Source organism: Mirounga angustirostris, unplaced genomic scaffold (genome assembly GCF_029215605.1).
Source record: "Mirounga angustirostris isolate CCGP_5_RB_7025 unplaced genomic scaffold, mMirAng1.0.hap1 SCAF_13, whole genome shotgun sequence".
NCBI classification, from domain to species: Eukaryota; Metazoa; Chordata; class Mammalia; order Carnivora; family Phocidae; genus Mirounga; species Mirounga angustirostris.
The window spans coordinates 13,208,179-13,231,267 of record NW_026991721.1 but is presented as its reverse complement, the minus strand read 5'-3'; the positions used below and the strand labels follow the sequence as shown (position 1 = coordinate 13,231,267).

The 23,089-nt window shown below is 37.3% G+C and overlaps 3 protein-coding genes across 3 annotated transcripts; all 3 read right to left on the bottom strand.

The window, feature by feature from the left end:
• Window positions 1-1,987: 1,987 nt before the first annotated feature.
• Window positions 1,988-3,022, bottom strand: LOC123856409 (tetraspanin-6-like). Its single transcript, XM_045892612.3, has one exon. It carries the CDS (start codon window positions 2,995-2,997, stop codon window positions 2,260-2,262), a length of 738 nt encoding a protein of 245 aa, XP_045748568.1. The 5' UTR covers window positions 2,998-3,022; the 3' UTR covers window positions 1,988-2,259.
• A 7,811-nt stretch (window positions 3,023-10,833) lies between these two features.
• LOC123857980 (olfactory receptor 5W2-like) lies at window positions 10,834-13,148 on the bottom strand. The gene is made up of 2 exons (XM_045895263.1): window positions 13,144-13,148; window positions 10,834-11,770 (listed from the first exon to the last, which is right to left on the bottom strand). The coding sequence occupies exons 1-2, from the start codon at window positions 13,146-13,148 to the stop codon at window positions 10,834-10,836; spliced, it is 942 nt and encodes a 313-aa protein (XP_045751219.1).
• Window positions 13,149-17,734: 4,586 nt separating this feature from the next.
• LOC123856408 (olfactory receptor-like protein OLF1) lies at window positions 17,735-18,635 on the bottom strand. The gene is given in 4 exon segments (XM_045892611.1): window positions 17,735-18,141; window positions 18,144-18,301; window positions 18,303-18,514; window positions 18,516-18,635. Coding segments are annotated over 4 exon segments (897 nt in total).
• Between the last annotated feature and the right edge of the window lie 4,454 nt (window positions 18,636-23,089).

Here is a 23,089-nt window from a genome sequence, read left to right as displayed (position 1 = left end):
AAATTTTTGAGGAACCTCCAAACTTTTACATCAACATGGATGGGACTGGAGGAGATTATGCTAAGTGAAATAAGTCAAGCAGAGAAAGTCAATTATCATATGGTTTCACTTATTTGTGGAACATAAGGAATAACATGGAGGACATTAAGAAAAGGAAGGGGAAAATGGGGGGAGGGAATTGGAGGGAGAGATGAACCATGAGAGACTATGGACCTGAGAAACAAACAGGGTTTTAGAGGGGAGGGGGTTGGGGGGATGGGTTAGCCTGGTGATGGGTCTTAAAGAGGGCACGTACTGCATGGAGCACTGGTGTTATACGAAAACAATGGATCGTGGATCACTACATCAAAAACTAATGATGTATTGTATGGTGACTAACACAATATAATAAAATTAAAAAACAACAACAAAAAAAACAAGATAAAAAGGAGAGACAACAGGCCCAAAATGGAATCACTTATGCTAAGCCCACATCATCAAATAAAGACTTAATACCTAACCTAAAAAATAAAAAAATAAAAAATAAAAAATAAAGACTTCCCCTTGGCCCTGATACTACTGCCTTTGGAAATAGCTATTTGCCATCAGTCCCTGGGGATAGGTGAGAAGGATGTGATGTAGAGTGACTAAGAAGGGAAGGGAATGATGAGGATTGAAGTAGACAGGTGAGAATACATAAAACCTTTTGATATGGTGTCCTCTATTTATGTAAAATACCTATATAGTCATTACAGGCCATCTGCCCCGGCTTCTATTTGAGTCACGATTCCTTAAAAAAAGATTTTTCCATAATGTTATTCAATTTCACAAATTCAGAGAGAGGAGGCCCACAACTAATTGAATCAGTCAATTCTACTTTCGTAATTCTATTTATAGGGCTTAAAATGTCCTATCCTTCAGTTTAAAACCACTAGAGCTGATAAAACAACTAATACATAGATCAATCAGTTTTTAGATGCTGTAATATATAGTCGTCATAAGGCAGAGAGATAAGTTAGTCGTATTATAGGTTTACACACTCTTAATTGGTAGTAGTCCACTGAAACCCCATACTTTTTGGACAATGCATTTCAAACAGTGTTTTCTACTTAGCTGCTACTGATAAGTAATAAATCCAAAAGAGTATGTGTTAATTGGAAAAAGATCATACAGGTGGAAACCCTTACAGCCTTTTATAAAAAAATAATAATAATAAAATTCTCCATAGGCTTTTTTCCAGCATGATACTTTGTGAAAAGTCAGAACATCCAACAAGTGCTCCTTTGAAAACCAGAGGATCTTCTTAGGCTTTACTTCCATTCTGAAATGTTTTCACACAAAGGCATTTTGCAATAGCAGCTAGAAAATCTAAGACATTCATTGGCTTTTTTTAAAAATTATTATTATGTTATGTTAATCACCATACATTACACCATTAGTTTTTGAAATAGTGTTCCATGATTCATTGTTTGCGTATAACACCCAGTGCTCCATGCAGAACGTGCCCTCTTTAATACCCATCACCAGGCTAACCCATCCTCCCATCCTCCTCCCCTCTGGAACCCTCAGTTTGTTTCTCAGAGTCCATTGGCTTTTAACTTCTTTTTTTGTGTGTGTGTGTGTATGAAAGATTTATATTTAATCAAAGGCACAAACCAAAACTAAGACTATTATAGTTGACCATGATACTGACAAGTCACATCAACCTGATAAAGAAATAGCAGCTAACGCTAATGAAGATGAATTGCTTTCAATTCCTAAGGAAAATACAGTAATTCCGACACCATTAAGTAATAATTAGAACCTTTCAAATATAAATTTGAGAGCAAAACAGAGAGTAATGAAAATATCTTAACTTGATGAAAATTATACAATAATTTTAACTCATCTGGGAAGAGGCCAGTTCGGAAGGGTCAATTTTCTATCACATTACATCAGTCAGCAAATTCAGAGCGGTCACTTTGTAACACTACATCAAAATAGCAGATTCACAATGCGATTTTGAAAAATAAAAGTCAAGAGGAACACGGTATTGCATCATTTGCAATTTACTAGCTCTTCCAGTGTTTCACAGTGATACAGGGGTTTCAATGATCTAACATCAATGGGACAAAAGGTGGACTTAAACTGAACACGTCTTGATTGAATCAGACTACTTATATAAGTTTTTGGTCTATTGTAAGCAGTAGTAGCTAGTCTTCCATCCAGGCAATTTCATAGCTTACAGGGGGGATGTAAATGTCCTTAAAGTTGAAGAGGAATAGGCCCATGGTTTGCTGTTTACACTATCTCATACTGGTTATTTGTTATGGCGCGAGAGAGACAGTAGGCTAGAAAGATTCCAATCAGCTGGAAGCAAGCAACTCCAAAAGAAATCCCAGCAACCACTCCCATTTCTGACTCTATAATGGTCATCACCTTTATAAAACAATCTTCATTGTTTACTTTATCTGCATCTCTCTGTGGAGAACAATTTTCAAGTTTGCAGCAACTCTTGGGAAATCCTTTTTCTGAGTAATAATTAGTATCCTTCCAATCTCTATAGTCGGTGACACCACAACAGTGCAACTTATTTTGAATCTTGTCTACTGCATTGCTTCTATAATCTCCCGTAGAGTTATACTGCTTTAAAATTTTCTCATAATTATTCTTAAAACTGTTCTTAATCTCATGTCTGAAAACAAATCCTACGATGGCAGCGACCAGTTCAACCAAAAAAATGAGAGTCAGAAACATTGCATACAGTTTTAACATCCATGCAGAAGCTCGGCAGGTAGCAAAACAGCCAAAGGTGCCCAACAGAATAATGACGGTACCGGTACCAATGAGCACGAAGGGGACATTGGTGGCCTTCTCATTCAAAAGGGAAAAATAATTCTCCAGGCTCACCTTGCCCCAAATACCAACGGCAAGAAGGATAACACCAGTGATCCAGAAGATGAAAGTGTAGATCAAGAGGACGCTCTTGAAGCAAGTAATGACTGGTTTGGTCTGTAGTCTCCGAGACGGGGACGCCATGACTAGCCCCAGACCCTGCCCCGCCGCACCGTGGCTTTTAACTTCTACAATGGTAATGGTTAATTAAGAGTGTCTTTGAGCCTTACATGGTCCTTCAAATATATGCCATATATATGTTGTCTCAACAGGCTGATGCAGTGCTTTGATTATTAGAAACTAGAACAGAGACAGATGAAATCAATAAATAGCAAGAATGCACTTGGTACATGGTTTATAGATATAATTGTTAGAATATTCTTTCTATTCTGCTTAAAAATTGGCAGGGATAGTGTTTTTTGTCATTTCTCTTTCTCTTTCACACACACACAAACACACGCAGATATATCTATATCTATCTATGTCAATCTATCTACATCTCTCTCTCTCTATATATATATAGAGAGAGATATCTATATATACATCTGAATTCAAATCAAATATCTTTTTTGGTCGTATTTAACAGACAGTGATTGCTTTTAAAATTTGTAAACATGCATTAAATAGGGTATCACCATAAAACCCTTATTTTGAGTTCATGTCTTTATTATAAAAATAATATGGACCTGTGTTTAACTGGAAAAAAGTCAACCTGAATAAAAATGACTGATAATGTGTTATTTCTTTTTGAAACTGAATAAGAAGAGAGTAACAATTTTTGTTCAATGACACTTAGGACTTAAATCTCTAAAGTCTATTCTAATTCACTATGTGGTAAAAATATGCAGTTAATTAAGATTTTCTCCACAATAAATGAGACAACTTTGTTTATGTGAACTGAACATTTTTATTTTTATGAAGAAGGAAATTAACTAAAAAAAATTAAATAATAAAACCACAAAAAACATATGTTAATATCTACAACTGAACTAGTGATGTTTTTCTTAGATGCAAGAAGGACACACTGACCCTCCTTTTTCCTCCTGAAAGCAGGAACTAAATTTCCCGAGTGAAAAGTTCCCTCCCCCGTACCAGAAAGGAGAGAGACATCTTTTTTTTTTAAAAAGATTTTATTTATTTGACACAGAGAGAGATAGCGAGAGCAGGAACACAAGCAGGGGGAGTGGGAGAGGGAGAAGCAGGCTTCCTGCCAAGCAGGGAGCCCGATGTGGGACTCGATCCCAGGACCCTGGGATCATGACCTGAGCCGAAGGCAGACGCTTAACGACTGAGCCACCCAGGCACCCGAGAGAGACATCTTTATCGCCAGAGAAATTCAGATTCGAAAAGGATATATAAATAACCCTTGTTACTTCTTTAGTAGTTTACTTCCTAAAGCCCAAACTTCTTTGTATTGTTTCTTTGTATAGAATGCATAAAAGCTGCCTGCTTTGGTCACTGAGTCTCATATTTCTATGAGTACCCGAGCATACGAAATTAATTTTGTTTTCTCCTGTTAATCTGTTTTATGCTAATTTAATTATTAGAACAGCCAGAGAACCTGAAAGGGAAGAAAGGGAAAGTTTCCCTTCCCTATAATATACAATCTTTATATCATAAATAGCTTGAAATGAGTGAAAGTGTGCATATATAATTCCTCTTATGCTGTGTTTCTTTATGGAAATCCTTAGAAATGGACTTACGGGAGAAAAGAGACCATTTTGGGGAGTTACTTTCAAATGCTAGGAGTTTTCATAAATTATTTCTTTCATTACTGTAAAATATCACATATTTACTACGTTATCTCCTATATTCCAACTGGTTATTAACAATCTCCTCATACAGATACAGACATTGGCATCTGAAGTCTCACAGATACTAGGGTTTTCCGGCTGCAAACCTCTTGCTCTCAATAGATTCCTGATGACAGCATCATGAAATAAATCCCTCTTAGGAAATAATTCTCTCAGTTAATCTCAAGGAAGACTAATGGGCGCCTGGGTGGCTCAGTTGGCTCAGGTCATGATCCCAGAGTCCCGGGATGGAGTCCCACATCGGGCTCCTGGCTGGGTGGGGAGACTGCTTCTCCCTCTGACCCTCTCCCCGCCCTCTCATGCTGTTTCTCTCTCTCCCTCATTCTCTCTCAAACAAACAAATAAATAAAATCTTAAAATAATTCTTAGGGCGCCTGGGTGGCTCAGTTGGTTAAGTGTCTGCCTTCAGCTCAGGTCATGATCCTGGAGTCCTGGGATCAAGTCCCGCATCGGGCTCCCTGCTCGGCAGGGAGTCTGCTTCTCCTTCTGACCCTCCCCCCTCTTGTGCTCTCTTTCTCTCTCATTCTCTCTCTCAAAGAAATAAAATCTTAATCTCATGGAAGACTAACGTGTGTTTACCTTAAATTCTCGTTTGAAAAGTAACAAAACCAGTGATGACAGATTTTCAGGGTCTAAACCACTGAGAGTTCCTCTAAGTGTGCTCTGTGATGCAGCGGGATTTCAGCCTGCGCAGTTCATGACCGAGGGAAGCATAGAAGGAGGGTCACCAGATGGGGACATGCTCTGTGCTATATATTACAACTGACCACTAGAACATCACTGACATTGGTATGAAGAGAATGTAATGTGGAGGGGGCTGCATTGCATAATTCCGGAGAGTAAATCGAAAATAAGAGAAGTGGTGGCCATGAGGCTGTGCACCATGGCAGCCCCAGGGGATGCTCTCTGGACTGGTCATATCCTGAGTGACATATTACAATATGCTAATCAGGACAACACACCTGACACCACAGATTGATACTGTTGATAGATATTTCCAGATAATGTGTAATAATTATGCACACCCACTATATTTTCTGAGTCTTAATGTAGTTAATTTAATTGCTACTAAACCAGTAAATGCATAAGCTAAGGAGGGAAGAAAGTAAGCTGTATTAGGCATATACGAGTTTCTGTTCTTGAGTCCTCCGGGTACTCTCCTATTTATTCAGAAACTTCACCTGAGAGTTAGCAGGGGCACAGGATTTCTTCTTGTTTGATTTCTTTTTTTTTTCTCTCTCTCTTTTATTAGTATGTTGTTTTTGTCCGTTACTTTCTATAAAGCTAGAACAATCCTCAACAAAATTAGTACACTTTTAAATTTGGAAAGTGTGATGGTCCCAATACTAAGATACCAAAAGTATTGCTGTGGGAGATATTGTGTGGATGCAAGGCGAAACCATGTAACCAATTGCTACTAATTGCCCAAGAGTTAAACTCAAGAAACTGATGCATTTGTGTTACCCAAGACATTTTCTACCATTGTTTACTTCTTTGGTACATATTTGGAGGATGTGGAATTGTCCTTGGTCCTTTCTTCTGATTCCTTTCAAATTAATTGTTCCCTCAGGCACTCCTCTGCCTAGAGGGATGTGAAAATCCCTCAGGTTCCATTTTTGTTCAACCAGGACCTAACTTTAGCCTCTCAAACAGGGCTTCTCCTTAAGATCATGTAAACTAACTTCCCTTCAGAATACTCCTTCCCATGATTTACACCTGAGCTTATGTGACTACACGTTAGATAACTTAATTCCCGATGGATCTCAGTTTTCATTAAGAATAGAGTTATAAATAATTGAAAAAAAGAATGTTTTTAGGAGAAATTCTATACATGAGCTACAAGCAACTGAGAAAAGATTATCTCTAACTACGGGTTTCTGGACAACCCTGGTGATACTAAAGCAATACTCTGTAGGCAAGCAACCACCCAGGAGATCACACTTTTCAGAATATAGTTATCTGTCCCTGAAACATTGAGTAGCATGACAAAGGGTTCCTGGCATGATCTGGTGCCAAAATACGCTAACTTTCCCTGCTGCTGGAGGAAAGACTAGAAGTGCCCGTAGGTGGATAGAGGCATCGTTCTCTAAGCAAGTCAGAATTTTTAATAACATGAAGAATGTGCACAGAGGTATTCTATGACATATGTGCATTACATCAATTTTATGGATATATTATGAACATCACTTCCTGTGTGCAAGGAATACAAGATTTAAGAAAAACCCTGTGGTTGCTTACAATCTGATAGAAAATATATTTTGTTTTTGGAAAATATATTTATAGAGTATCATATATATGATATATATAGATAGATAGGTATAGATATAGATATTTCTAGAAAATTTTTATTTGAGAAAGCATACTGCAAATATTTTCAGAAACAAAGATTCCCTTCACTCAGAACCAGGCCAAAAAAAGAACACTACTAGCATCTTCAAAAATCATCCCTAGAACCACCACAAAGTGATGTGTAGTGTGATAGGTTAATTTGTAAGTTGTTGTTTTTTTTTTAATTTCATAAGTTGGTGGTTACTTTATTTCTTAATGTTTCCAATTTTTATATAAATTCTAGTTAGTTAACATATAGTGCAATATTAGTTTCAGGAGTAGAATTAAGTGTTTCCTCACTTCCATATAACACCCAGTGCTCATCACAAGTGCTCTTCTTAATACCCATCACCCATTTAGCCCATCCCCACTCACCTCCCCTATAGCAGCCCTCAGTTTGTTCTCTGTAGTTAATAATCCCTTTTATAATTTGCCTCCCTCTCTTTTTTTTTTCTTTCTCCTATGTTCATCTGTTTTGTTTCTTAAATTCCACACATAAGTGAAACTATACGGTATTTGACTTTCTTTGACTGACTTGTTACACTTAACAAAACACTATCTAGCTCCATCCACATCGTTGCAAATGGCAAGATTTTATTCTTTTAGATGGCTGAGTAACATTCCATTGTATTTATGTATAATATTCCATCATGTTGGGATATATATATAACCTCACTATAGGTGGAATTTAAGAAACAAAACAAAAGAGCAAAGGAAAAAAGAGAGAGAAAGAGAGACAAACCAAGAAACGGACTTCTAACTATATATGGAGATATCTTAGTTGTTTTCAGTCTAATACTATGATAAATAACAATGATGAATGTTTTTGTACATGTCTTTGGGCAGACAGAGTCACTCATTTCACTTCAGTATAAATCTTGGAATAGAATTTTATGTCATAAGACATTTCTGTGTTCAGCATAGACAAGCATAGAGCTTTACAAAGTAAAATGCCAGTTCTTCTCCCTACTGTCCGTGTGTAAGAGCCATGGGTGCTCCAATCCTCATCAATACTCAGCATTTCAATTGTTTACATATTTTGCAATTCTGTAGGTGAGTCATAATATACTACATTTAAGTATTCATTTTTATTCTTTGAATACCAAGAAAGTTGGATATCCACTCGAGAAGTGTCTATGAAATTCTGAATTTGCATAACTGTCCACTAAAATGGGTCATATTTACAAGCACTTGGCCTTCTGAAATTTATATTACCTGGCTTTAAATTTAGGGAGAGGAAGCCCACAATTAATTGATATCAGTCAATTCTACTTTTGGAATTCCATTTCTATTTCTCCGTTCAAACCCCCTAGATCTGATAAAACAGTCAATATGTAGATCAAATCAATCTTTAGAGGCTGTAAAATATGGCTGTCACAAGGAAGCAAGGCTGGTTAATCAGATTACATATTGAAATTCTCTAAGTTTAAACAACAATCCACCCACACTCTATTTTTCTTGGACTTGTGTATTTAAAACAATTTTTTCTTCCATTCTGCTGCTCATAAGTAACAATTTCAAAGTGTATGTGTTGAGAAAATATGGTACAGATGGAAATCTTTAAAGCCTTTATTAAAAAATAAATTTCTTTGCAGTTTTTTGGTTTTTTTTCCCCCAGCAGGATACCTAGTGACAGGTCAGTCTTCCACAAATGTACCCTTAAAAAGCAGAGGAGCTGTTTCATCCATGCTGAAGTGTTTCTGCACAAAAATATTTAAAAATAGCAGCTACAAAATCTAAGAAATTCAATGGTTTTTAGCTTCTACAATTGTAATAGATAATTAAGAGTGTCCTTGGGTCTGATATGGTTTTTTATTTATTTTTTATTTATTTTTATTTTTTTAAGATTTTATTTATTTATTTGAGAGAGAGAGAATGAGAGAGACAGAACATATGAGGGGGGGAGGGTCAGAGGGAGAAGCAGACTCCCTGCCGAGCAGGCAGCCCGATGCGGGACTCGATCCCGGGACTCCAGGATCATGACCTGAGCCGAAGGCAGTCGCTTAACCAACTGAGCCACCCAGGCGCCCCGATATGGTTTTTTAAACATAACGGTATTTCCATGTTATTTCAACAAGTTGCCTTTTGCTTTAACCATTAGAAACTAGAGCAGAGAAAGATGAAATAGACCAATATCAAGAACATACACAGATGAATGCTCTTTACATCTAGTGTAATTAATATGTAGGTCTTTATTGATCCATTACTTTAGTATCCACAACCATTTTATGATTTTATGTACTTTCTTAAAAGTTATAATATATATAACATAATATAATATATGATATGTATATTCTGGCCCCATGACTTACAATCATATAATTATGTTTCTAACTTATAACAAATACTCAAAAATATTATCTGGTGTTTTTAATTTATTATTTATTTGCTTTTCCATTTTGTTTCCTAGCGTGTATGCAGGTGTTTTGGATAATGGGGATGAAATGTTCAATCCTTGACCAAGAATGCTTCCAGTCTCATATTAGAAGCAGTGATTTAATAAACAGAATGATATTAAAACAGTGTTTAAAGGAGATGTTTTACTGTGCATTACAAAAATGGACATTTATCCAGGACTGAGAAGGGACAAGGAAAGAAGGAAATTTCCCTGGAGCATTGATAGAGGAATTGATTTTTGATAATTATAGGACAATGAAGTATTTTACCAAGACCCCTTCCACTACTCTTTACAACCTAACCATTTGACTTATTTTCTTCTTTTTTTTCCCCAGCATTCTTAGGATAAAATTGACATGTGGCATTGGGCCTTTTTAAGATATACAATGTGTGTTTTGATATATGTATAATTTGTGAAATCATCATTGCTGGTAAGGTTAATAAATTCATTACCTTACTTAGTTACCAATTTTTTGTTGTGTTGAGGACATTTAAGAGCAAATTTTTAGCAAATTTCAGTTACACGATACAGTATTGTTAACTATAGTCACCATGTTGTACAGTACATTCCCCAAAACGTATTCCTCTTATAGCCAGGATGGCTGTATTATTTGACCAACATCTTCCCATTTCCCCCACTCCCCAAGCCCCTGGTAATCACCATTCCACTCTGCTTGTATGAGTTTAACTTGTTTAGATTCCACATATAAGTGAGATCATACAGTATTTGTCTTTCTCTGTCTGACTTATTTCACTTAGCATAACTTCCGTCCTCAAGGTCCATCCATGTTTTGGCAACCATACTTCTTTACTTCTAATAAGTCACCACTTGTCCACCTCAAGATGTCTCTAATTGTCAGATAGTCTGCCTATTATCTTTACTTCTCCCAACTTGCATCTTTTGAGATCTGAGACTCAGTATCTCTAGCCAAAGAAGCCTTTTTTTTACTCTAGATTTGGACATTTTCTTTGGATAAAAGCCCCATGTTTTTACTTCATAATGAGTTTGAGACTCGCGAATTACTTGGTGTTTAGGTAAGTAATGTTGGTTACTTTGAATAAACTATAAGATTCATTACGATGAACACTACTAGATGTACCATAGGATATAAAGCACTTACATACTCCAGTTCACTTAGTAAACACACAATACATCTAAGTGTAATAAATTGATGTTTGAAAGAAAGAATGAACAAATAAATATCTGGCAAAATTAGAAAGGTCAGAAAAGCTTTCCACAAAGTGGGAGTACTATATATAAAATGTAGACACATAATAAAGTATGATATATTTAGGGAAATGCAAAATTATAGTGATAGGGCTTTAAAACAAACTCATTTTGTTAAATTAAAGTTTTTGAGACAACTTTGTTTCTCTTGTGTTATGCAATATAATTTTACAAAAACAACAACCACAAAGCATGTGTATGTGATATAAATACTTAAAACCACTTTTTAATTTTCAGTTTTTTCAAGGCCTCTTTCACATCCTTGTTCCATAGGCTATAAATCAGTGGGTTTAATGTGGGAATCACAAGGGTATAAAACAATGAGGTCGTTTTATCTTGATCAAGAGAGTAGGAAGAACTCGGCCGGAAATATATGAAGAGCATGGTTCCCCTGGAAATCGCAACAGCAGTTAAGTGGGAGGTGCAGGTGGAGAAAGCTTTGAACCTCCCTTCAGCAGAGTGGATCTTCATGACTGATAGGGTTATATAACAATAAGAGATGAGAACTCCAGAAATGGTACTCAGTTCAATGAAGCCAAAAACGGTGAATAATGCCAACTCATTGATCTCTGTATCTGAGCAGGAAAGGAGGTAGAGTGGAGGTAAATCACAGAAGAAATGATTGATCTCATTCGATCCACTGAAACATAAGTGGAATGTTAAGGTTGTGTGTATCAAAGCATCTGCTGTTCCCAGCATGTAAATTCCAGCCATGAGCAGGGAGCACATTCTGTTGGACATGTTGGCTGTGTAGAGTAAGGGGTTGCCAATGGCCTTGTACCCATCAAAGGCCATCACTGCTAGAAGTAGACACTCGGAATCAGCAAACATACAGAAGATCAAAAATTGAAGAGCACAGCCAAGGAAGGGGATTGATTTGTTTTTGGCTAAAAGGTCTACCAACATTTTGGGCCCAACTGCTGTGGAATAGCAGAAGTCACAGAAGGAGAGGTGGCTGAGGAAGAAGTACATAGGTGTGTGAAGCTGGGAATCCATTCTAATTAAAATGATCATTCCAAGATTTGCAACAAGATTAATGAGACAAACAACAAGAAACATTGTAAATAGGGTCACTTTCATCCCAGGGTTATTGGTAATGCCCAAGAAAATGAATTCTGTCAAGGATGTGCAATTTCCTTCATCCCTTCTTCTTTATTCTTGTCTAAAGTTTTGAGAAAATGATCAATAAAATGATAGGTGCACATACAGCTCTTCTGACAACCACACAATATCTGTAAAGCAGAACACAACTTCTTTCTGCAATTGTCTTGTATACTCATAAAATTATTTGGTCAATAGTCACTCTTTAAAGACACATTACTATCTAATGTGACAATAATAAAAAATATCTATGGTAGGTGGTTGAGGGACTTTGATCTAAATCTAGATGTCATTTATAAGGTATGAGACTTTCTACAAGCTCTTTCATTCCTCAGAGCATTATCTCCCTTGTGTCAAGGAAGATATTTGGATGAATTGATATCTCATTACATCTTCAAAAATTATATGGAAGGGGGCGCCTATGTGGCTCAGTTGTTAAGTGGCTGCCTTCGGCTCAGGTCATGATCCTAGAGTCCTGGGATCGAGCCCCGCATTGGGCTCCCTGCTCTGTGGAAAATCTGCTCTCCCTCTCCCACTCCCCCTGCTTGTGTTCCCTCTCTCTCTGTGTCTCTCTCTGTCAAATAAATAAATAAAATCTTAAAAAAAATTATATGGAAGAAACACCAATGTTAGAGAGACCAGGCTATAAAATGTAGTACTAAGCAATTTTGTATGCTTGAAAATGTTCCATGAACACACAAAAAAGAGTATATTTATTATATCTTCAAAAAACATGATCAGGTTAAAAGATTTTTTGTATTAGTTTTAGAAACAATGATCATGTCCCACACTAATAATAATGAAAATAATTATGTTAATGATCCTGGTCTGAGTTGTCTTTATTGTTTCCTGAGACATGAAGTAAGCATTATTGACCTTTCTCTAGAAATGTATTATTGCTTTGCCACAGTACTCATGACCTATTTGTGGAGTGGTCTGGTGCTGAAGGAAGAGTCTTTTAACCAAAGAAAAGCTCTAAAAAAAAAAAAAAAAGTAAAAACAACAGAATTTAACACATACATTTGCATCTCTTTGGATTTTGAATGGACCTCTATATTAAAAAATGGAAATAAGATGGGGAGCCTGGGTGGCGCAGTTGGGTAAGCGTCTGATTCTTGATTTTGGCTGAGGTCATGATCTCAGGGTTGTGAGGTTGAGCCCCAAGTAGGGCTCCCACGCTAAGCATGGAGCTTGAGATTCTCTCTCTCCCACTCCCTCTGTCCCCACCAACCCTGCTCTCTCTCTCTTAAAAAAAAAAAAAAGGAAACAAGATGAGGAACTATAAATGCTTCTGAGAGATACAAGCTTCTCTTCCTTGTGTGTGTGTTTATGTGTGTCATGTGTTTACATGTACATCTGTCTCTGTTGTACATGAGAATAGAAAGTGGACAATGGACTTGTTCTTTAGACCAAAGTAAATACGGCATGTGGTTCACACGAAGAAGCATTTGTGCATGTTGTTACTTGTAAAGTGGTGCCTATTAAATATAAACAATATTTAATTATAAAATAAAATAATTAAAAGTTATATTGGGAATACTAAGTTTAGACAGATGCTTTCAGTTTTGAAAAGAAAATAATTTTGGCCATTAAATTGCAGAGTTTATTTAGTTGAGTAAACAGGCAAAAGATGCTTTATTTAAAAAAAAAAAAACAACTTTTTTTTTTCCTAAAAGGTAAGTTTTTTCCCCCCTATATTCTTTAAATTAGAACCTCAAAGCCTACCTGAGATGAGCAGATCTTTGGTGGCCAAACAATAGGCAGCTAGCATTTTATTTTAGCAGGTGCATTTGGGACTCAAATCTCTGAAGCTACTGCCCTTAGGTTTTGATGTTACACAGACATGTCATTAATTATATTTCTGGTTCTGTATAGACCCCTGTGAATTCAGAAACAACTTTAGCAAAGGCTGAGCTTTAATGCTTCACTACTGTCACCAAGTTGATCTACGCCAGGAAGAATACCCCAAATTATTTTTATAGTATGCTTCAGCTTCTCTGAATTTATATCATTCTCCTCTAGTTTCTAATGAAACCCAAGTCAATCCCTCTTTAATCATTTCTAGCTCCTTTCCATTGTTCATTTTGTTTCTTCTGTATTTGAAACACTCTCTTTCACACCACATTTAGGTATGTTACTACAATTCGATGATACTTTCTTTTTTATTGAAGTGTCATTGATTGCTGTAAAATTCACCCTTTCAGAGTATACAGTTTTTTTGGTTTTTAACATATTTTCAAGTTTGTTGAGTCATCACCACTATCTAACCCCAGAACTGTGAGAAACCCATACCCATTAGGTGCCATACCCCTCACCCCCTCTCCCAGCTCCTGAAAACCACTAACCCACTTTCTAGTCTGCACACTGCTCACTCTGGGCATTTTGTATGAACAACGTTATATACATGCATTAAGTCACCTGGGGCTTCTTTCCTCCGGCCTAATTTTTTCAAGGTTCATCCATGTTGCTGCTTGTGTCAGAATTTTGTTTCATTTTATGGCTGAATAATATTTCATTTTATGGAATTAACATTTGGTTAATTCATACATCAATTGCATGAACATTTGGGTTGTTTCTGCCTTTTGACTATTGTGAACAATGACACTAAAAGCATTCTTGTCAATTGCACCTTGCTTGCCAGGCTGCTCTCCTCAGGGAGCATTTCTTCCCATCCGCCGACTACATATCATTCACCATTTCATTGGCTTTGGGATTCCATCACCTTCTCTATACTTAGTACATTCTTTATTGAATTACGTTCCTTTTTGTATGGGTAAAAATTATATATGAAAATATATAAAATATACTACATTTGAGACTTCAGGAATAAGACCAATGTTTAGATTTTGTGTTCTCTAAACTCCCTAGCACAGGCATTTGCAAAAGTGGTTGCTTTCTAAATATTCATTGCTGAGTCTTTCTGGCTATTTGAAATGGAAGGTGATGTGCAAAGAATAGTGGTATGTTGGATTTGGAGATTTTTCTATTAATATATCTCATATGTGCAGGATAAGGCATTTAAAGAAGTTCACCTACATGCTGATAATTCTGAAAAAGCAGAGAAAAAGAGGTAGTCCCTCTCTTATTATTCCTAATGACCCACTAAAGAAAAGTTTGCTTCTGGTCCTTACAATTTTAGGGCTGTTGGTCTTTGTAAATAAATAAATAAATAAATAAAAAGTAATTCTTACAACAGGGAACACATTAGTTCCATTCAACTAATACCAAGACTGTTATCTGGTCACTTTGAGACCCTTATGCTTCTTACTCAACAGGCAGAAAGAGGTTTCTTTACCAGTTGGGATGATCATTCTTGAATATAAAGGGAACAGGTGATCATTACTATAGAGTTGGGGTGGTGGGGTGTGTTCCTGGAATGCAAGAGAGCCTCTAGGAGCACCTTTTAGAATTCCATATCTAGGAATAAAAAGTTGACAGAAAACTGTAACTGTCCCCGATAGAAAGAACTAATAATGTTGCCTATACTTGAGGGATAAAGGTTTGGGCCACTTCACAAGACAAGAAGACAAGGCAACTGGGATGCTTACTGAAATTAAAGGGAATATGGAAGACGTTGTGGAGAAAAGGAAATTCTATGTGCCAGCTATGATCATGTGGCCAGTCGTGAAAACAAGACTGTAGGAGTTATGGTTGTGATTTTCCCTTGTTTTGATATAAATATATTAACCAATATTTCCACCTCTCCCATCCCCCTGCTTCTTAACACAAGATATGGTGAGAAGGTTTAAACTTCTATCTTAAATTTTTTGTAAGTTATAGGATATCAAAGGCGTGCGACTTAGCTAGAAGGACACTAGACCACCCCATAAGGATAAAATGGCATATAAAACTTTGTGTAGCCTCTTTTTCTTTCAGTTGTATGCATGCATCTGTTAAAAATAAGCACACTTTTGCTGTTGTCTTATTTGAACGTTGATTGTGATTATAAGATGTGTCTCTGAAGAGCATGTTGAAAAGGGATGGATTATTTGGGATCCTGCTGCCAATGTGGTTATGGCTGGGATCTGCATATCCCAAATCTTTCCAGTGTGGTTTCAGGTTAGAATTAGTAAAAAGAAATTTGCAGGAGGTTCAGGCATAAACTTCCTATTTCCATAATGTTTATAGTGGTTCTGCTTTTATTACCTAAATGATGATTCAGCAGCTTCAGGAATACGGGGACCACACAGGCCTCAGCAAAAACCATAGAGGAAGGCCTAGCTAAGTGGGTGGCCTCGGAAAGTTCTGACTCTGCTGGACCTAAAGTACAAATTCAGGCCTTGCTGGCTACCACGCAGTCTTGGAAATTTAGCAGGTGCCCGGAACCCCCCGGGGATGAATATAGGATGCTCCCAGTGGGAGAAGCCATGTGGGCCATCTAGAAAGCTCAACACATAACAACAGCCCTTCTGACCTTGAAAAAATCCTGATACCCTGTATTTTTAGTTATTTCTTCCCTTGGAAACAGCTATATTTTCTCCTAAGTGGTGTAATATTTAGTGATATAATTATTGAGCATGAAAAGGCAGTGGTGTTGCAAAACTAAGATTTTCATAGGCAGCTGGATGTATAATATTGCACTGTGAACCCTCTCACCAATAGATGCTTGCATATGTTAAGAGCTTACCGAACATGAAAAGCTGTTGATAGATACTCATCTGTATGGCTCTGTGTGAGTCTCTATAATCTTGGCCAAGCAAATCTTGGCTAAGTAAATATAAATTTAATATTAGAATATATTGGTGGGTGTGTAGTTGTGAGTGATGCTCTTTTCTTAGTGAGTGAAACAACAGAAATGCTCAGGAGAAGGCTTCTTGGTCTGAGATGCAAAGATTCCTAGGGGAATTTAAAACTGACAATGATTTGGGCTGTATCTTGTGGGGATTTTTGCAGCAAAGATGACATGGATTTAAACATACTTTTTAAACCTTGATATTTCCGGGTCAAAGCTTGAATTTATTATCAGAGACAAAAATAATATAATAACAAAAAAATAATGTACAGTATAAAATATCAGTTACTGAAATACATTTTGCCAAGACATGCCTCTAATTTCAGTCTTCAGATGTCCCACCAGGGCATGTGGGTTGATCTCTTCATGGCGATCCAGGTGATATATTGGAGAGCTGATTCTGTTTCTGAGATGCCAGAGAAAGATGTTCCATCCCTCTAATAATACTTTGGTGTATAAAATATGAAAGATAGACAGGGAAACAAATCCAATAGTTTGTCTTGCAATTAACTTATATTCTTCAAGGTGCTATTTAGAAAAAGTTTCCAAATTCCTTTGGAGTAGATTGCGTATAGAAGGTTAGCATCATATTACTGAACTGAACTGAAGAAAATGGATTTGATTTTGTATTATTGCTTCCATTACATCCCTGCCTCTTATCATCTCATTGTACAATATACATTTTAAATAATGTGAACTATTATAAAAATATATATAATTAACATCTATCAAGGGCCAAAAGTGGTACAGATACTATTCACAGCATGTGTTCAGTTAATCATCCAACAATTGATGACATGTGTACTATATTCTCCCCATTTTACAGATAAGTTAATTGAGGCATAGAAAAATGAAGTAACTTGTTCAAAATGCCACTCACTAGCCGGATACGGAGCTGGCATAAGAACCAAGGGAATCTGGCCTCCTCCCTCATCCAGTAATCTACCATGTAACTGAGATATATTTCACATGAACAAACACATGAGCACACACACACACACACACACTTTTCTGATTTATTTATTATATCCTTGAGACAACCTGATAAAACACCTTTTAGCATTAACTCCAAGTGAGTAATCATTGAATGGTAGTCTATTATTTAGCAGCAATTTTGAAACTTTTAAATGTTTTCTTATGTCACGGGGTTATGACTTGAATTTGGCTGTATGAAAACCAGGTGCTGGATAATATCTCTTGTGGGTCTGCTAGTAGGCATGTTGCATGTTCCTAATTACAATTTGTAACTGGGGATTTAGATGAATCTCAGAACATTATAGTTCATGAAGAATCCACCTTTAACCTTAGAGCTCTCTTAGCAGCATCCTTTACATCTTTATTTCTCAAACTATAAATCAACGAATTCAGCACTGGGATGATAATGGTGTAGAACACGGAGATAATTTTATCAGTGTTGGGAGAATACAGGTAGCTGGGCCGTGAGTAAATGAAGAGAAGGGTCCCCTGATAGATGGCCACAGAAGTCAGGTGAGAGGCACATGTGGAGAAGGTTTTCTTCTTCCCACTGGAAGAGCGGATCTTCAAGACTGAATGAAGGATGAAAAAGTAGGAGATGATGACAATGAAACAGATAAGTTCCACTGAGCTGCCGTAAGCGGAGAGAAGCCACTCGTTAACTGATGTGTCTGTGCAGGATAGCTTACGCAGGGGAGGGTGGTCACAGAAAAATGATTAATGACATTTTTATCACAGTACTTCAGAATAAAGGCAAAGGATGTGTGAACCAGGGAACTCATGTTACCTCCAATGTAGGACAAGACAATCAACCATGTACAGAGGCTCCGAGACATCACAACTGTATACAGTAAAGGCTTACAGATGGCGACTTTCTGCAAAAGTGCAGAAAAAATAAAACTGTAAGGCACAGCCATAATAAGAGATACCTTTGTTTTCTGAGAGGAAATTGAACAGCATTTTGGGAACAATGACTGAGGAGTAACAGAGGTCTGCAAAGGAGAGGTTGCTAAGGAAAAAATACATAGGGGTTTGAAGGTGAGGATCAATCCTGATTAACATCATCAGTCCAATGTTCCCTGTTAAAAATCATACCATACAATATCAGAAACATAAGGAATAGGACAATCTGCAGTTCAGGGTGGGTCGGAAACCCTAAAAGAACAAACTCAGCCACCAACGTGTAGTTTCCATCCATCAATTCCATATTCCGTGTTGTTTTCTTTCTATGAGAATTCTAACATCCTAAAATGGTACATTGAGGGAAAGAGAAAAAAAGGTATAATTACGTGGTTATTTTACTGTTGCAGTGAACAAACAAACAAGCAAATAGACTCCAAGCCCAAACTTCCTTTCAAATATAAACCCTGAGAGATGTATTTCAGAATTTAGTAACTATCAGATCCCATGTTCAATAGTTTTATCTTATTTGTTTGCTGAATAACTCTGTCTTCCATTGGATAGTTGGCTTCTGCATGTAGGGATCTGATTTTGCTTACTTTTTTGTACCCAGATATAGCACAATAGCTGGTTCAGGGGATTAAAGTGATGGATTAATGGATGGACTAATAATGATATGAAGAGAAGAAAAATACACTTATTATTAAACATAAATTGACTTTAGAGTCTGCCTTAGAATGATAACTGTAGAGCAATTTGCTCTTTCTTTCCAGGATTTAATAGATAGTAGTATGCTGTACTCTAGGCAGAGCAGTGCTGGTTATTTTGTTAATATGAAGTAAAGGTGATATTAATGAAGTGAAAACAAATGCCATTAAAATCAGCTGTGAGTATATTTTTGATAGGAAAGTGTTTAGGGTGACTCCACAAATCCTACCAAGATAATAAGCCAAAATGGGACGCCTGGGTGGCTCAGATGGTTAAGCGTCTGCCTTCTGCTCAGGTCATGATCCCAGGGTCCTGGGATGAGCCCCATTTGGGGCTCCCAGCTCAGCAGGGAGTCTGCTTCTCCTTCTCCCTCTGCCTCTTCCCCTGCTTGTGCTCTCTCTCTCTCTCTCTTTCTCAAATGAAAAAATAAAATCTTCAAAAAAAAAAAGATACTAAACCAAAATGATTAAATTAATCATTTCTCTATCTTTGGCATTTATTAGAATTCTTGGCTTCTAGTGAGTGCCTGATGAATATTAGTTGACTGACTGAATAAAGTGGGCAAAAAATTTAGTAATAAGTTGGCTTCTAATTCAAAAATATTACTGTATATGGCCTCCTCACTGATTATATGTTCTGTGCAAACAAAAATAGCTCCCATTTATTTTTATGCTAGTATAATTCAGGGTGTTGAGTCTAAAAATTCTGTCAATGCTTGCTTCAGGGATCTCAGAATTTTTCCAGGAGTAGAAAAAAAAATGGAGCTTGAGCTTGAAGTACAAAAACTTTTCTCTTAACCTCAAAAGATGTCCTTGGAAATACATAAAACAAACAAGCCAAGTATTCAATGATCCATGGTAATATTGCCAGGAAGGGAACAAAATTGTTTTGGGTTGTTCTCTCATTTATGTAAAACCTATTCTTTCAGTGACAGTGGTGTGAACTTCATTTGTGTGTGTGTGTGTCATATAATCATTCAGACACCCTAGGGCACAAGCACAGAGGAGCCTAAGGGAACCAGAAGGATTAATATACTGTCATGTTACTTCCTCAGACTGTGAATGAGATGCAGGACTACAATAGGACAGTGGTTCATTTATTCCTACGTCTGTTTCCAAAGTCATCAAGATATTGGGAAAAGATAAGATTTTACTTTAGAGTTAGTAAGAATTTGGTTAGAATCTCATCTTGGCCACATGTGAGATGTGTGACCTAGTGCAATTTAATGTATATATCTTCATCCATACTGTAAAAATGACAGGTATCTCAGACAGTTGCTTCATGGGTTAGAAAAAATTATGTCTGTCTCTATCTATCTATCATCTATCTATCTATCTATCATCTATCTATCTATCTATCTATCTATCTATCTATCTATCTATTTTTCTATCTATCTATCTATCTATCTATCTATCTATCTATCTATCTATCTATCTATCTATCCATCTATCATCTATCATCTATCTATCATCTATCTATCTATCTATCTATCTATCTATCTATCTATCTATCTATCTATCTATCATCTATCTATCCATCTATCATCTATCATCTATCTATCCTTCTATGTGGTCACACTTTAGAGAAACTGACACATGGTATGTAAACAGCACACAGTTTCAATTGCTCCCTTGTTCTCTTCCATCCTTAGTTTATGAGCAGTGCTAGGTGGCAAGGCTGTCACTTATACAATGATTACCACATGCAATGCAATATTCTAAACACATTATATATAATTTGTCTCACACACACACACACACACACTAAGAAAATTACAGTGCAGTTTTTGTCAATGTCCTCTTTCTTTTACAGATGAAGAAACTAAGGCACTGAGAGTTTGAGAGGTAAGATGTGATAGAAAAAGATCGAAACCCAAGCTCTTGACTCCAAAGCCTTGTGATATATTGGCTCTCTATAAAGCTGCATTCTTATTACTAATTTCGTATTTTGGATAAGAATATTGAGAGTAATATGTCATGTCATTAAGCTACTCATTGGTGGGCATAATTCAAGTCCAGGTGTGTCCAAGCCAAAGCTCATGAGAGTGACCATGAAGGTGGTTGGAATATTAAGGGGGTGGCCACCATGAGACAGGCTGAGTTGCTGAAAGGGGAAAGAAATGCTTACATGTTCCAAACTCAATAGGAGATTGAAGAATAGAATAGCAGCAACTCTCTGAACAGAAAAGCAACCACTTTCTGGAAGGTAGGATGTGCGGAGAAGTGAATCCAAGGTGATATTTGGGAGGATAGATGGCAGGGAGGGGGCCTCCATTGGTCAATACCGGCAAGTGATAGAGCCGCGGAGCACAAAATCGGAACTTTTAGAAGTCGGCTCCGCTGAGGGTCGTCGCTCCAGTGGCTAAGCGGGGGGTGGAACTCTCACGGGACAGTGTGGTCTCAGGACCCTCGGGGTCACAGAAAGACCGGGGGTGCCTGAGCGCGGCAGAGATCCCAGGTATGGGAGCGGGGAAGCTGGCTGCAGAGATGGAGCCGAGGCTCAGGCTCTCAGCTCAGGGTTGCCATAAACCGTGATCTGCGGCACAGTCGGGCCACTGCTCCTCCAGCAGGGACCCAACAAGCGGCAGATCCGGGAGACTCCCCTTCCTCCCCCAGGAGGAGCGGCGGGGGAGTGCACTGCAGGGATCTGCTGGGTTTGGAGACTCCACACGGGTCGTGAGCCAAAGATAGAAATGCTTGGTCACTGGTCTGGTGAGCACGGAGTGCGGCCAGAGACCAGAGAGATGGGAGTGACTGACTGCTTTTCTCTGGGGGTGCATTGAGGAGTGGGGCCCCGAGTCCTCTTATCCTCTGGGGTGGAGATGGGGAGGCCACCATTTTTACTCTCATCCTCCAAAGCTGTACAGAAAGCTTGCAGGGAACAAAAGTTCCCGAGAGCAAACCCGAGCAGATTACTTAGCCCAGACCACACAAGGGCAGGGCAATTCTACCTCCGGCAAAGACTTTTGGGAACCATGGCAACAGGCCCCTCCCCCAGAAGATCAGCGAGAACAGCCAGGCAAGACCAAGTTTACCGATCAATGAGAACGGCAGAACTCCAGAGCTAGGGGAACACTGCACATAGAATCCATGGCTTTTTTATCAAGATTCTTTAGTCTTTCAAAGTTAATTTTTTTAATTTTCTTTTTTTTCTTTTCTTTTCTTTTTTTTTGATTTTTCTTTTTCCCTTTTTCAACCAACATCTTACCAATCCCTGTTTTAAAAATCATTTTATTTTTCATTTTTAGAGTCATATTCTATCCCTTCATAGTGCTTAACCTTATTTTTGGTATATATATAAGTTGTTCTCATTTAAATTTTGGGGATACAGTTTCTTCTAAAAGACCAAAATATACCCTAAATCTCTAGTGTATGGCTTTGTTCTAGTCTCCTGCCTGATCATATTCTCTCCCTCTTTTTTTTTTTATTTACTCTTCTTTCTTTTTTCAACCAACTTCTTATCTTATCAATTCCTTCTATAAAATCTTTTATAATTTTCATCTTTACAGTCATATTCCATCCCTTCATCGTATTTACCCTTATTTTTGTACATATATAAGCTTTTCTTTCTTTAAAATTTCGGGAGGCAGTTTCTTCTAACAGACCAAAATATGCCGAAAATCTAATGTGTGGCACTGATCTATTCACCAGCTTGATCATATTTGATCATATTCTTTTTTTATCTTTTTTTTTCTTTCTTTCCCTTTCTTTTCCCCCAGTTTCAGGTCTCTTCTGATTTGTTTAGTGTATATTTTTTAGGGATTGTTGTTACCCTGTTAGCATTTTGTTCTCTCATTCATCTATTTTCCTCTGGACAAAATGACAAGACAGAAAAAATCACCTCAAAAAAAAGAACAAGAGGCAGTATCAACTGCCAGGGACCTAATCAATACAGACATTAGTAAGTTGTTGGAACTAGAGTTCAGAATGACGATTATAAAGATACTAGCTGGGCTTGAAAAAAGCATGGAAGATATTAGAGAAACCCTTTCTGGAGAAATAAAAGAACTCAAATCTAACCAAGTCAAAATCAAAAAGGCTATTAATGAGGTGC